This window comes from Crocodylus siamensis, chromosome 6, assembly GCF_052110815.1.
Source record: "Crocodylus siamensis isolate JL-2025a chromosome 6, ASM5211081v1, whole genome shotgun sequence".
In the NCBI taxonomy this organism is placed as follows: domain Eukaryota; kingdom Metazoa; phylum Chordata; order Crocodylia; family Crocodylidae; genus Crocodylus; species Crocodylus siamensis.
This window is the reverse complement of record NC_143400.1, coordinates 44,792,698-44,808,287: the sequence shown is the minus strand read 5'-3', so window position 1 is coordinate 44,808,287 and position 15,590 is coordinate 44,792,698. Positions and strand designations below refer to the sequence as shown.

General features: G+C 45.0%; 2 protein-coding genes across 2 annotated transcripts; both read left to right on the top strand.

The window, feature by feature from the left end:
• The first annotated feature begins 2,625 nt into the window (after positions 1-2,625).
• Positions 2,626-3,564, top strand: LOC149862505 (olfactory receptor 6E1-like). Its single transcript, XM_090053951.1, has one exon. The coding sequence runs from the start codon at positions 2,626-2,628 to the stop codon at positions 3,562-3,564; it is 939 nt and encodes a 312-aa protein (XP_089910077.1).
• Positions 3,565-13,061: 9,497 nt separating this feature from the next.
• LOC149862504 (olfactory receptor 6C74-like) lies at positions 13,062-14,009 on the top strand. Its single transcript, XM_090053950.1, has one exon. The coding sequence runs from the start codon at positions 13,062-13,064 to the stop codon at positions 14,007-14,009; it is 948 nt and encodes a 315-aa protein (XP_089910076.1).
• The last annotated feature ends 1,581 nt before the right edge of the window (positions 14,010-15,590 follow it).

Genomic DNA, 15,590 nt, shown 5'->3' with positions numbered 1-15,590 from the left:
TTCGCCGATGACACCAAACTTTGGGGCAAAGCATCCACGCCAGAAGATAGGCGGGTGATCCAGGCTGACCTGGACAAGCTCAGCAAATGGGCAGACGAGAACCTGATGGTGTTTAACACCGAAAAATGCAAGGTTCTCCACCTTGGGAGGAAAAACCTGCAGCACCCTTATAGGCTCGGCAGTGCTACGTTGCTTAGCACTACAGAAGAAAAAGACTTGGGGGTCATCATTGACCACAAGATGAACATGAGCCTCCAATGCGTTGCTGCGGCTAGTAAAGCGACCAAAATGCTGGCGTGCATCCATAGATGCTTCTCGAGCAAATCCTGGGACGTCATTCTCCCCTTGTACTCGGCCTTAGTGAGGCCGCAGCTGGAGTACTGTGTCCAGTTTTGGGCTCCACAATTCAAAAAGGATGTGGAGAAGCTTAAGAGAGTCCAGAGGAGAGCCACGCACATGATCAGAGGTCAGGAAAACAGATCTTACGATGACAGGCTGAGAGCCATGGGACTCTTTAGCCTGGAAAAGCGCAGGCTCAGGGGTGATCTGATGGCCAACTACAAGTTTATCAGGGGTGACCACCAGGATCTGGGGGAACATCTGTTCACCAGAGCGCCCCATGGGATGACGAGGTCGAACGGTCAGAAACTCCTGCAAGACCGTTTCAGGCTGGACATAAGGAAGAATTTCTTTACTGTCCGAGCCCCCAAGGTCTGGAACAGTCTGCCAGCGGAGGTGGTTCAAGCACCTACATTGAACACCTTCAAGAGTAAATTGGATGCTTATCTTGCTGGGATCCTATGACCCCAGCTGACTTCCTGCCCTTTGGGCAGGGGGCTGGACTCGATGATCTCCCGAGGTCCCTTCCAGCCCTAATGTCTATGAAATCTATGAAATTAGTTGAAAAAACTTGAAAAAACGGGGTTAAAAAAGAGGGTATATTTATCTATATATAGCTATAGATATAGCTATAGATATAGATATATTGAACTATGGGGCCAAATGCAATGCATTTGAGGCACTTGGCTGTTGTGATTGCAGAGCAGCTGGCCATTATCTTTGAAACCATGTGGTGATCAGGGGAGGTCCTGGATGATTGGAAAAGGGCAAATATAGTGCCCATCTTTAAGAAAGGGAACAAGGAGGATCTGAGGAACTACAGACTGCTCTGCCTCACCTCAGTCCGTAGAAAAAATCATGGAGCAGGTCCTCAAGTAATCAATTCCTAACCACTTGGGGGAAAAGAAAGTGATCAGGAAAAGTCAGCATGGATTCACCAAGAGCAAGTCATGTCAGTCCAGCCTGACTGCTGGCTATGATGTAGTAATTGATTCTGTGGATGCAGGGAAAGCAGTGAACATGCTATACCTTGACTTCTGTAAGGCATTAAATATGGTCTCATACAGCATTTTTGCAAGGAAGCTGAGGAAGTATGGGTTGCATGAATGGACTCTAAGGTGGATAGAAAGCTGGCCGGATCGTTGGGCTTAATGGGCAGTGATCAATGGCTCAAGGTTTAGTTGGCAGCTGGTATCAAGTGGAGCGCCGCAGGGATCTGTCCTGGGGCCAGTTTTGTTCAATACCTTAATTAATGATCTGGAAGATGGGATAGAGTGCACCCTCATCAACTACGTGGATAACACCAAGGTGGGGGGAGTATTGGATATGCTAGAGAGCAGGGTTAGGATACAGAGAGACCTTGACAAATTGGAAGATCAGGGCAAAACTTTAGGTTGGATATAAGCGAACACTTTCTCATGAGGAAGGTGGTGAAGTGCTGGAATGGATTACCTGCAGAGGTGGTGAAATCTCTATCCCTGAAGTTTCTAAAGGATTAGCTCGACAGATCGCTGTCTGGAATGATCTACTTGGGGACAGTCCAGCTTGGGCAGGGGATAGGACTAGATGACCTCTTGAATTCCCCTTCAGCTCTAATTTTCTATGATTTGATGATTTCAGAGCAAAATAATATGTAGGAATTATAAGTTCAAATATGCTAAGCTATATATATGTGTGTGTGCATGTGTGCATGCATGTAGGAAATGTACGTATCAAATATACTGTAAAAGCTTTACATAGTTGCATATCAACCCAATGTAATTGTTATATCAACCAATGAAAATTCACCTTTAAAAATGCACATACGTATATGTATGTGTATGAATACTCTCTCTCTCTCTCTCTCCACACACATATGCATATACACACACAACAGATGCACACACACAATATCCAAGTGTGATAAAAGTCAGTGATTATGACAGGCTTTTGGCTTCCTGACTTAAAACTTGTTTTATGTATGTGATTTAAAGTGACTTAATGTAACTCAATCCACCCTGAAAAAAAGCAAACCTTTCTTTCCATGCTCCTGGCTTAGGACATTGGAACGAGAGCCAAACAGGCAGAGAATTCTAATGTTGTAAGGGACAAATACAACACTCGGGGGACGAGCGGTTGTGTTCTGTAGAATCCAATGGGGCTTTACTGGCTTATTCCAGATGAAAATCTGGTCCAGAGCTTTTTAATATTTCCTTTCGGTGAATGGAAAGAAAATGATTCACTTTCCAAAGGAACGCCTACATTTAATATTTTCTTTATGCTCTGCAGGAACATTAAAATGCTGTCATGGAGAACCAGACCATGGTCAAGAATTTTGTCCTCTTGGGCTTCACTCAAGTACGGAACTTGAAGCTCCTGATCTTTGTGATTCTCCTGGTAACCTACATTCTGACTATGATAGGAAACATTGTGATTGTCACCATCACCCTCCTGGACCATCGCCTGCAAACCCCCATGTACTACTTTCTCCGGAACTTCTCCCTCTTGGAAATTGGCTTCACTTCCACTGTCATCCCCAAAGCCCTATTCAACCTGGCGTCAGGCAACAGAACAATTTCTGTAGCTGGATGCTTTGTTCAAGTGTTCCTCTATTTTGTCCTGGGTACTACTGAATTGCTTTTATTGGCAGTGATGTCCTTTGATAGGTATGTGGCCATCTGCCACCCTTTGTCCTACACTGCCATCATGAATGAATGTGTTTGCAAACTCCTAGTGCTGAGCTCTTGGGCAAGTAGCTTTTTGCTACTCATTGGACCATTGATTGTATTATTCCAACTGCCCTTCTGCAGCCAAAATATCATTAATCACTTCTTTTGTGACAGTGAACCTCTGATCAAACTTGTCTGTGCAGACACCAGGCTCCTGGAACTGGTAGATTTCATAGCAGCTATGATTTCACTCTTGGGCACTCTTAGCATCACAATCCTGTCCTATGCTAGAATAATCTCCACTGTCCTGAGCATCCCTTCTGCTTCTGGGAGGCACAAAGCCTTCTCTACCTGCATATCACACCTCACCGTTGTCTCCATCACCTACAGCAGCTGCATGTTCATGTACATCAAACCTGCCGGCAGCAGTGGGCTAGATCTCAGCAAGGGAGTGTCCATTCTCAATACAGTGGTGTCTCCTTTGCTCAACCCTTTCATATATAGCCTGAGAAACAAACAGGTTCAGGAGGCTTTGAGGCAGGCTTTTTCCCACAGGACAATCTTTTCAAAAAGATGAAGACTATAATGCCAAATTGAAGTGTGAAACAATGGAGGAAATGTGAGGAATATAAAAATAATGACCATTATCAATATGTAGTGATGGTTTCCTCTGCCAAATAACAGCCGATATTCTATTGCCAGTCTCCTATTGCATTTTTTTTTCATTCTCCATGTCATTGATTGTAAAATCATTGTTCCTGTGTTCTTACTTACCATCTGTCCTGCTGTCTATCCAGTTCTCTAGCTGTCACTACATGTTTCTTCTTCTTCTTCTTTTTTAGTCACTCTCTCTCCTGCTATGTTTCTCTCCCAGGGGTCTTCCTCATTGTATCTGGATATATATAACCCCACCTTATAATAACCTTGTTTAAAATCTATGACCACATAGTTATACCATTAGTGATATAGCTATAATACATGCATCAGTATGTATATATGTTATATATAAATTGAGAAAGTATTTATATCTATATAACTATTTATTAGGGCTGTGCAGAGCAGGTAATATTCAATTCGACAGCCATGTCGAATATTAAACCAGGACCTGCGGCAATTTGCTGTCCGCTTCGAGTCGAAGCGGGTCCACTTGGACTCAGGTCGAAGCTCAGTCGCGTATTCGAGCTGCTTCAACTTCCCCATAGGCTATAATGGGGAAGGTCGAAGCAGGCTATAACTTTGGCATTGCTTGTCTGATCTTAATGAAACATGCAATAATGGTAGAGACTGAGGAGCCCACAAAGTGTGCCAACATTCAACAAGATAGGTTCAGGGGATTCAGGGAAACAGCACCCCATATTCTTGAGAGAAAACCTCCTGTGACTTCTCTGTGGAAAGCCACAGGGAGCTCAAAACAGCAGGCACCAGTGCTTCTCAATATATCATCTACACACACAAACACATTTACATAACATCCAGAAATCTAATCCATGGCACACAGCACACTTAGAGGTTCCAGTTTACATAAGAAAGGGACACATTATGAAGTGGGGTGGAAAGGCAGGTGGCCATGCTGGCCAGCCTGCACGAAGGGGAGCAAGGGGGGTTGGAAGCGGGAGAGCTGCAGTTTCTCCCCCCACCAAACTCAGACGCAGCCTCTTTCCTCCCGCTACAAGGGATGAGGCTGCTACAAGCAGTAAAGCGAGGGGAGCAGCAGTGCCACCACAGCCACTGCCTGTGCCTGAGACTCTCTCATGTCCAGACACAGAAGCCACAACCTCTCCCACCATAACTGCAACCAGCACAGTAGCGCGCTCCACCCCTGCATCACTGGTGAATCATCTCTGCAGGTACTGCCCCTTTGCCACAAGAACAGCCCCCATCCCCCCACAGCAGAGGCAGGGCACCCTGGCACATGGGGGGCAAAAGGGACCAGTTGCAAATGCGAGCAAGGTCACCCAGACCATTGGGCAGATGCTTGCTCTGGATGGCCAGCCCTTCACCTTTGTTGAGCAGCCAGGGTTCAGGCAGCTCCTGACAATGCTGGCTCCATCCTACCAGGTGCCCACATGCACCACCTTCAGCAGGATGGTGGTGCCCTCCCTATACAAAGCATGCAGGGAGCACTTGAGGGAGGGGCTGCACAAGGCAGGTCCACAGGTGACTGTACACTTCACCTTGGACATCTGGAGCAGCTGGGGTGGAGACCATGCGTACCTCTCCCTCACAGGGCACTGGTGTGGCCAGTCAGGCCGTCGGTGAGCTCTCCTTCCTGGCAACATGATGGATGAGTCCCACACAGCGGCAGAGATAAGGGGGGCCATGAACCGCATGGTGCAGGGGTGGCTGGGTGTTGGGCAGGCTGAGCTTAACTGCGGCTTCATGGTTACTGACAATGGGGTCAATATGGTCAAGGCAGTCTGTGATGCCAACTTTGCTGGTATTCACGGTGTGGAACACTATTTACAACTGATTGTGAGGGATGCCTTGGAGGGGGACAAGGCTGCTGGTGATGGCGCCAGCAACACCAGCAGGCTCGTTTCCAGATGTAGGAAGTTGGTGGGCTACTTCCACCATTGCCTCAAGCGGGGCAAGATGCTGCGGGACAAACAAGTAGAGCTAAATGTCCCACAGCACAGAATCATCCAGGATGTGGAGACTTGGTGGGACTCCACATACCTCATCCTCAAGAGACTGGTGGAGCAACAGAAGGCCATCCATGAGCTGGCCTTGCTTGAGATTGGGATCAGCGGCCCCCTGACCAAAGCTGGGTGGGATGCCATCTCCCAGATCTTGCTGGTCCTCAAGCCCTTCCTTGAGGCCACTGAGACCCTCAGTGCTGCTGATGCCTTCCTCAGCCAAGTGGTCCCCATAGTGAAGGAGCTCTGCAGCCAAATGGAGAGCTTCCTGGGGGCCAATGTTCCTGGCTGGGGCAGGCCACTTTCACCAGATGTGCAGGCACTGGCGAGGCAGCTGAAGGAGGGCCTTAGGAAAAGGCTTGAACCCTTGGGGTCTAACACAGTGCATATGATGGCCGCCATCTGTGACCCAAGGGTGAAAGGCACCATATGTGGCAGTGAGACACTGAGTCACTGGAGGAAGGTACTTATGAAGAAAGTGATGGAGGCAGAACGGCGGAGGTGGGGGGAAGTGGGACAGGGGGATCCACTACCTGAACCCAGCCTGCTATCCACGAGCCAGTCTTCCCCTCCACCACAGGTGCTGCCAATATGGGCTAAGGCCATGGCAAACATTAGGAGGTCCAGACCCACCAGACCCCAGGATCATGCAGACAGCCCTCACACTGTGGTGTCAGTCTATCTTGCCAAGCCTGTGGAGCCCCTGGACTGCGACCCCTTGGCCTACTGGGCAACCCGCAGCCTGATGTGGCCGGATCTGGCCACAGTTGCCCGGGAATACCTGTCCTGTCCACTGACCAGCGTGCCAAGCGAGAGGGTGTTCAGCATGGCTGCAGATGTTGTGACACCCCACCGGCCCTGCTTGGATCCTGGTTTGGTGGAGCAGCTGGTGTTGCTCAAGGTGAATCTCCTGCTGCTGGGACTCCCCAAGCGCCAGGTGCAGATGGAGCGAATGCCGCCCTCCTCACTCCATCTGGATTATGAGTTTTGTCTGTCAGCAGCCTAAGGTGCAGTTTCCCCCAAACCCCTGCACCTCTCACCGTGAAAGTTGGCAGGATTTGTGGGCTCCTCTGGGGCTAGCAAGACTGCAGTTTTGAGCTCCCTGTGGCTTTCCACACAGAAGTCACAGGAGGTTTTCTCTCAAGAATATGGGGTGCTGTTTCTCCGAACCCCCTGAACCTATCATGTTGAATGTTGGCACACTTTGTGGGCTCCTCAGTCTCCACCATTCTTGCATGTTTCATCAAGATCAAACAAGAAATGCCAAAGTTAGAGCCTGCTTTGACCTTCCCCATTATAGCCTATGGGGAAGTCGAAGCAGCTCGAATATTCGACTGAGCTTTGACCTTGAGTCCAAGCGGACCCACTTCGAGTCAAAGTGGACTGCAAATTGAAGCGGGACCCAGTTTAATATTCGACATGGATGTTGAATTGAATATTACCTGTTCTGCACAGCCCTACTATTTAGGTGCATGAAGACAAAGTAGGGCTAAGCCCTCATGATTTTGTGTATCTTCTCCATCCATTGCCAATTGACAGCTAAAATATAATAATTCTATTGTTTGTTCTTTTCAATGGTCCATTGTTGCAGGGTGCAGTGATTGGCTGCAGGGTAGGGGATAAGCCAGGATGGGCAATTATTTCAGGCAGAGGGCTGCTTACTGAGTTTTGGCAAGCTATCAAGGGCCACAGCACAGGCAGATAAGGGCAGATAAATATTAATTTTCTAAATGTTTTAGGGGCCCCATGAGCTGGATACAATGGCCTTGCAGGACTCATCCAGCCCCCGGGCCACATTTTGCCCATCTCTGGGCTAAGCAATGTGCCCCACCTTTAAAGCTACAAACACATTTGTGTGTCCATGCCCCATCATATAAACAAAAAGTTTACAAAAAATAAGTTAACCAAGAAACTTTATTTCAGCACTGACAAGAGAAAGAGAAGCAGGAGAGCTTCCAATAAAAATCAATAGACAATGTTAAGTTATACTGCTAGATTCATCAGCCTATGGCTTGTTAACATATTCTATCATATTAGCATACACAGGTCCCCAGAACATTTCATAATGAGTGCTGGACCAGCCTACTTGTTCTAAACCTTATATAGTCTCCTACCAGTCAAGGAAAAAGTCTGTATTTTGCTACTGGACAGGAATCATACCAAACTTCAAGTGCAATTAAAGTGATGTGGATCAGCAGGTGGGACTTTTTTTTTATGTCTGATATGTCAGATATACCAGGGCTGGAAGTTTTTGTAGCTGCAATGGTTCAGAGAATGTGTGAAAAGCAAGTTTGCTTTATTTTTTCCTTCCCAATATGTTTCTAAAATGGAGTACAGAATTGGTCCTGAGGTACTATGGTCTTTTTGCCCTCTTAACTAATTCAGCGTAGCTCTGTTCAGGGTAGTGGTGTGACTCATTATTTTTCAGCATTCAGTAGCAAATACTGGAAAATGAATGATGGTAGTGGACAATGTGATTTGGGGACCACAATTTCAGCTGGAAAACATTGGGGAAGAGTTAATATTTTATCCTTACTTTTTAGAGATTAATAACTTTCCTTCTGCATGCTTTGGAGCAATATCTTTTTATGGAATAGCATTGAAAAGCAAAATTTGTACTATGGGGACTCTTAAATTATTGTCCACCTGTTTTGGTTTAGCAAACACACTAGACTGGAAATTTGAAGAGAAGAAAGCTTATCTTGCACGTCCATGATGTTCTTTTCTGTATCTTTTTTAATTGTTCTTTATTTTCTTTCTCTTTAAATGAAAATATTTTTAACTAAAAAACTGCTGAAGTGGGGAATGCTCTGAAGTGGGCATCTACTAATCACTCATCAATCATGCAAACCATAATAAGTTTCAAGGGTAGAGGTCAACCACTCAAGCAGGACATGTTTGCTGGGAATGTTTAAGGACAGTCACACCAGAGAACTGGTGGAAGTTGCTAGTAAAGCACTTGGAACCAGAGTTAGTTGAAGGTTTTTCCAACAGTAATCCTTTCTGCGGGTGCTGAAAGAATATTTTCTTCCTTTTGGACTCTTTCACTTAAAGCTGAGAAGTCAATCGGGATTTCAAAAAACAGGAAAGCTTGTTTTTCCCTTTGGTTCTATGAATGGGGAAGAGTGGGGAGGAGGTTGAGATTGATGAGTTCAAAAAATTGAAAAAAGAGGGTAAAAATATTCAAATATATACACTATGCAAAACAATGACTGTGTTATTTTATAGAGAACTAGGGAATTAGGAATCTTAGTTCCAATTACTGTCACCCAGGCAATTTAGAAATTATTCCTCAGGGTGACCTGAACTAATTGGTTTTAATTCAATATCCACAGTTCATACTTCCAATGCTGTAACAGTTGAGTTGCAGATATGTGCTTTTTTTCCCAAGAAAGTCTTTATATCAAAAACATTCAAGTTTTGTTTAATAAGTTCAAAGTGTTGGTTTTGTGTGTTTAATTAAATTCACATTGCCATGTTAATGCAGCATGATACAAATATGAGCAAGAAGTTAATTACTGAGTTAAGAAAATATATATGTATTTGACCATGGCGCTGGATGCAATGCATCCAAGGGTGCTGAGGGAGTTGGATGATGTGATTGTTGAACAACTGACCATTATCTTTGAAAACTCATGGTGATCACGGGAGGTCCTGGATGATAAGAAAAGGTCAAATATTGTGTCCATCTTAAAGAAAGGGAACAAGGAGGATCTGAGGAACTGCAGACTGATCAGCCTTACTTCAGTCCCTGGAAAAATCATGGAGCATGTCCTCTAGGTATCCATTTTTAAGCACTTGGGGAAGATGAAAGTGATCATGAACATGCTATACCTTGATTTCAGTAATGCATTAAATATCGTCTCGCACAGCATTTTTTTCAAAGATGCATTCTTGAAAGGAAGCTGAGGAAGTATGGGTTGCATGAATGGACTGTAAGGTGGATAGAAAGCTGGCTGGAATGTCAGGCTTAATGGGCAGTGATCAATGGCTCAAGGTTTAGTTGGAAGCCAGTATAAGGTGGAGCATCCCAGGGGTCTGTCCTGGGGGCAGCTTTGTTCAATACTTTCATTAATGATCTGAAAGATTTCATAGATTTAATAGATTTCATATAGATTAGGGCTGGAAGGGACCTCAGAAGATCATCGAGTCCAGCCACCTGCCCCAGGGGCAGGAAGTCAGCTGGGGTCACAGGATCCCAGCAAGATAAACATCCAATTTTCTCTTGAAGGTGTACAAAGTAGGTGCTTGAACCACCTCCAATGGCAGGCTGTTCCAAACCTTGGGGGCTTGGACAGTAAATAAATTCTTCCTTATGTCCAGCCTGAAATGGTCTTGCAGGAGTTTATAACCGTTCAACCTTGTGACCCCTTGGGGGGTTATGGTGAACAAACGTTCCCCCAGATCCTGGTGGTCACCCCTGATAAACTTATAGGTGGCCATCAGATCACCCCTGAGTCTGCGCTTTTCCAGGCTGAAAAGTCCCATAGTTCTCACCCTGTCATCATAAGGTCTGTTTTCCTGACCTCTGACCATGCACATGGCTTTTCTCTGTACTCTCTCAAGCTTCTCCACATCCTTTTTGAATTGTGGAGCCTAAAACTGGATGCAGTACTCCAGCTGCAGCATTACCAAGGCTGAATACAGTGGGAGAATGATGTCTTAGTCATTTGCTTGAGAAGTATCTATAGATGTAAGCCAGCATTTTGTTTGCTTTACTAGCTGCAGCATCACATTGAAGGCTCATGTTAATCTTGTGGTCAGTAATGACCCCCAAGTCCCTTTCGTTCATAGTGCAAGCCAGTGTAGCACTTCCAAGCTTATAAGGATGCTGCTGGTTTTTCCTCCCAAGGTGGAGAACCTTGCATTTTTTGGTGTTAAACACCATCAGGTCCTCATCTACCCATTTCCCGAGCCTGTCAAGGTCAGCCTGGATTGACCTCCTGTCCTCAGGTGTGGATGCTTTACCCCAAACTTAGGTATCATCAGCGAACTTGGCCAGTATGCTTCTGACTCCAATGTCCACATCATTAATGAAGATGTTGAAGAATATAGGACAGAGCCTTGATGGACCCCACTGGTCACAGGGCACCATGATGATTGACTTCCATCAACCACCACCCTCTGGGTCTGACCATGTAGCCAATTCCCCAGTCAGTGGATCGTGGTGGACCCAAGTCCACAGTTGGCCAGTTTTGCCAAGAGGTGATCATGGGATACCAGACCAAAGCCTTTTCTGAAGTCAAGATATACAACATCAATCTCTTCTCCCTTGTCCAGGTGATAGGTCACCTAGTCATAAAAGGAAATGAGATTGGTCAAGCAAGACCTACACGCAACAAACCCCTGCTGGCTATTCCTCAGGATGTTGGCATCAGCCAATCCATTGAGAATGGCTGGATGGTTTTTTCTAAGACCTTCCCCAGGATAGAGGTCAGGCTGATGGGCCTGTAGTTTGCTGGATCCACTTTCTTCCCTTTCTTGAAGATAGGCATCACATTGGCCTTCTTCCAATCTTCAGACACTTCACCGGAGCATCAGGTGTTCTCAAAGATCCATGCCAGGGGCTGAGCTATGATGCTAGCCAGCTCCTTGAGTACCCTGGGGTGTAAACCATCAGGGCCGGCTGACGTGAAGGTGTTGAGCCTCTCAAGGTGTTCCTTCACAAGGTCAGCATTGATGGAGGGCAACGGATCTCCCTCACCTGGACCTCCCTGTCTCATAATGGGAAGGGGCATCCTGTGGGATTGATGAAAGACTGAGGCAAAGTACCCATTTAGTAAGTTGGGATCCCATTCAGTACGATGGGATAGAGTGCACCCTCAACAAGTTTATGGTTGAGACCCAGTTGGGGGAGTATTAGATATGATGGAGGACAAGGATAGGATACAGAGATACCTGAACAAATAGGAGGAAGGACCAACAGAAATCTCAAGAAGTTCAACAAGGACAAGTGCAAAGTTTTACCTGTAGGAGAAAACAATCCCATGTACCACTACAGGCTTTGGACCAACTCACTAGGCAGAAACTCTGCAGGAAAGGTCCTGGGGTTGCAGCGGACAAGAAACTGAATATGAGTCAACAGTGGGCCCTTGTTGTCAAGAAGGCTAACAGCATACTGGGCTGGATTAGTAGGAGTGTCACCAGTAAACTGAGGGAAGTAATTATCCCCCCCTATTCAGCAGTAGTGACACCACATCTAGAGTCAAGTGTCCAGTTCCCACCCTCCCCTCCCCCCGCCACTACAGAAAGGATGTGGACAAGTTACAGAGAGTCCAACAGAAGGCAACAGCTCATGGGCTGGGGAACATGACTTGTGAGGAGAGGATGAGGAAACTGGGCTTATTTTATCTTTACAAGAGAAGACTGAAGGGGGATTTAATAGCAATCTTCAAGTACCTGAAGTGGGGTTTGAAAGCTGATGGAGCTAGATTGTTCTCAGTGGTGGAAGTTGACAGAACAAAAAGCAATGCTCTCAAGTGTAGCAAGGGAAGTTTAGGTTGGATATAATGGAAAACTTTCTCATGAGGAAGGTGGTGAAGCACCAGAATGGGTTATCTGCAGGGGTGATGGGATCTCCATTCTTGGAGGTTTTAAAGACCAAGTTGGCAAAGCCTTGGCTGGAATGATCTAGTTGGGGGTGGTCCTACTTACAGCAGGTGGTTGGACTAGATGACCTCCAGAGGTCCCTCCCAGCTCTAATTTTCTGTGATTCTATGATTTTAGAGCATACTAAAATGTAGGATATCTAACAGTTGAAATATGCTAATCTATATACATATGTATGTGTATTGTGTGCATAGGAAATGTATGTACCAAATATATTGCAAAAGCCTTGTATAGTTGTATATCAACAAGAGTTAATTGTTATATCAACCCATGAAAATTCACCTTTAAAAAATAAACGTGTATATGTGTGTGTATATTCATACACACACCTGCACGCGCACACACACATACACACAAAAAACACACACATACTAGGAAAGTTGAGAAATATCAGTGATTATATCAGGCTTTTGGGTTCCTGATTTAAATAAGGGATTTGAATTGACTTAATGTCATTCGATCCACCCTGAAACACAACAAACTTTTCTTTCCATGCTCCTGGCTTGGGACATTGGAACTAGGGCCAAATAGGCAGAGAATTCTAAGTTGTACGAGACAAATACAACACTGGTCTAGTGAGCAGCCATACTCTATAGAATTCAGTGGGGCTCTACTGACTTATTCCAGATGAAAATTTCATAGTTTCATAGTTAGTAGGGTCGGAAGGGACCTGAGCAGATCATCAAGTCCGACCCCCTACCATGGCAGGAGCTGGTTCAGAGCTTTTCAATATATCTTTTCAGGGAATAGACAGAAAATGATTCATTTTCCAAAGGAATTCAAATGTTTAATATTTTCTATGTTCTCTGTAGAGTATTAAAATGCTGTGATGGAGAATCAGACCATGGTCAGGAATTTTGTCCTCTTAGGCTTCACTGAAGTACAGAACTTGAAGACTCTGTTCTTTGCGATTCTCCTACTTACCTACATTATTACCGTCATGGGCAACATTGTGATTATCACCATCACCCTTCTGGACCATCACCTGCAAACCCCCATGTACTACTTTCTCCGGAACTTCTCCCTCTTGGAAATTGGCTTCACTTCCACTGTCATCCCCAAAGCCCTGTTCAACCTGGCGTCAGGCAACAGAACAATTTCCGTAGCTGGATGCTTTGTTCAAGTGTTCCTCTATCTTGTCTTGGGTACTACGGCATTCCTCCTATCTGCAGTGATGTCCTTTGATAGGTATGTGGCCATCTGCCACCCTTTGTCCTACACCACCATCATGAATGAGCGTGTTTGCAAACTCCTAGTGCTGAGTTCTTGGGTGACTGGCTTTCTGCTACTCATTGGACCATTACTTGCTTTATTCCAACTGCCCTTCTGCAGCCAAAATATCATTAACCACTTCTTTTGTGACACTGCACCCCTGATCAAACTTTCCTGTGCAGACACTACGCTCTTGGAACTGGCAGATTTCATAGCAGCTATGATTTCTCTGTTGGGCACTCTTAGCATCACCATCCTGTCCTATTCTAGAATTATCTTCACTGTCTTGAGCATCCCTTCCTCTTCTGGGAGGCAAAAAGCCTTCTCCACCTGCATGTCACACTTCACTGTTGTCTCAATTAGTTATAGCAGCTGCATCTTCATGTACATCAAACCTGCCGGCAGCAGTGGGCTAGACCTCAGCAAAGGGGTGTCCATTCTCAATACAGTGGTCTCTCCTTTGCTCATCCCTTTCATATATAGTCTGAGGAACAAACAGGTTCAGGAGGCTCTGAGACAAACTTTTGCCCAGAGGACAATCTTTGCAAAAGGACAAAGACTTTAATGTTAGAAGGAAGAATAAAACAATGGAGGAAACATGTTTAATATAATGTTAATGGCCAGAATGAATATATACTGATGGTTTCCTTAGAAAAATAAAAAGCCGATATTCTGTTGCCTATTCTAGGTTTTCGATTTTGGGTTTCTTTCCCATTCTCCATGTCATTGATTGGAAAATCATTGCTCTCATGTTTATTTAACACAGACAACCCCCGCTTAATGCAGTTTCAGTTAGTGCTATCTAACTATTGTGCTCATTTAAAATTGATACCTGATTTCACTGAGTGTTCGCTATAATGCTCAGTGGAATCAGCGAGTTTTGATGGGAGGGCACGGAGAAGCAGTGGTGATGGCAGCAGCAAGAGGGTGAAAAGCAGCGAGTGTGGGGTGAGTGGTAGTGAGTGGGGGTGTGGGCATGAGCTCGAGGGGGGGAGAAGCAGTGGTGGTGAGGAGCATGGGTCCAATGCCACCCCCAAGGGTCAGGTCCAGCAGAGGCCTGTACCCAGGTTGGGGCAGCAGGAGTGCAGGGCCCTGGGCCAGAGCAACGGCAAGAAGTGGCAATGAGCAGTGGCGGTAACCAATTATCTTTATTTACATTCATTTCTATGGGCAAATGGTTTTTTCTTAGTGCGGTTCCTCATAACGTTCATTTTTTTTCTGTAACCAATTAAAAGCACTAAGTGCCTGTATCTGTCCAGCTGTGTATCCAGTTTTCTACCTGGCAGTGTACTTTTGTTTCTTCTTCTTTTTTTTAATCACTCTCTATGTGTCTCTGTCAGGGGTCTTCCCCCTTGTACCTTCATAGATATGACCCCACCTTATTATAACCTTGTTTTAAACCTCTGACCATGTAGTTATGCCATTGCTGACACACATAAAACATATATGAGTATGTGCATAGGTACATATATACATTTTGTAAGATTTCTTTATATTGATAGATATTTACGGACATATATCACTGCCTGACAAGAGCAGATCTATGCAGTGCAACTTTACTCAGACTGTCGCTCAGATTAATGATTCTCCCAGCACTAAGGCAATAAACTGACTCCATTATAGTCTGCCTGAATTTTACTACTAAACTCTCTCCTAGCCACAAGTGTTAATGGATCTCTATCCTTTGTAGGGACCTTGGATTCTATTATTCAGCTACCCTCTCTTATGCAGTTTTGCTTCATGGTAACTTCTTTTATTTCACAGCCCTACAGCCTGTTTACAGCTGTAGCTAAAAACATTAACTCAGGTGTGGACACATCAACTTAAGTAAACGTTAGCTCACATGTAGAAATATCTGTCTGTAAAGCACTGGATGCACTGTCCAGCTGCTCAATGAGGCTACATTTTGTTTTATGAAAGGGATGCGTATTTAATTCTAATTACTGCAAGACTAATGAAGCAACATCTTTTGATTACTATTTCCCTTGTTTGTTGTGTTTTTATAGTTAATAGATAAAGTAATACATTGACATATATTCCAGGAAAGTTATGTTTCTTTTTGCCTCAATCCTAAACTAAGTATTATCGCCCTAGAGCCTTAGCGTATTGGAAAGAGCAGATCCAAGTGGGATACAGTGGAGCAGAA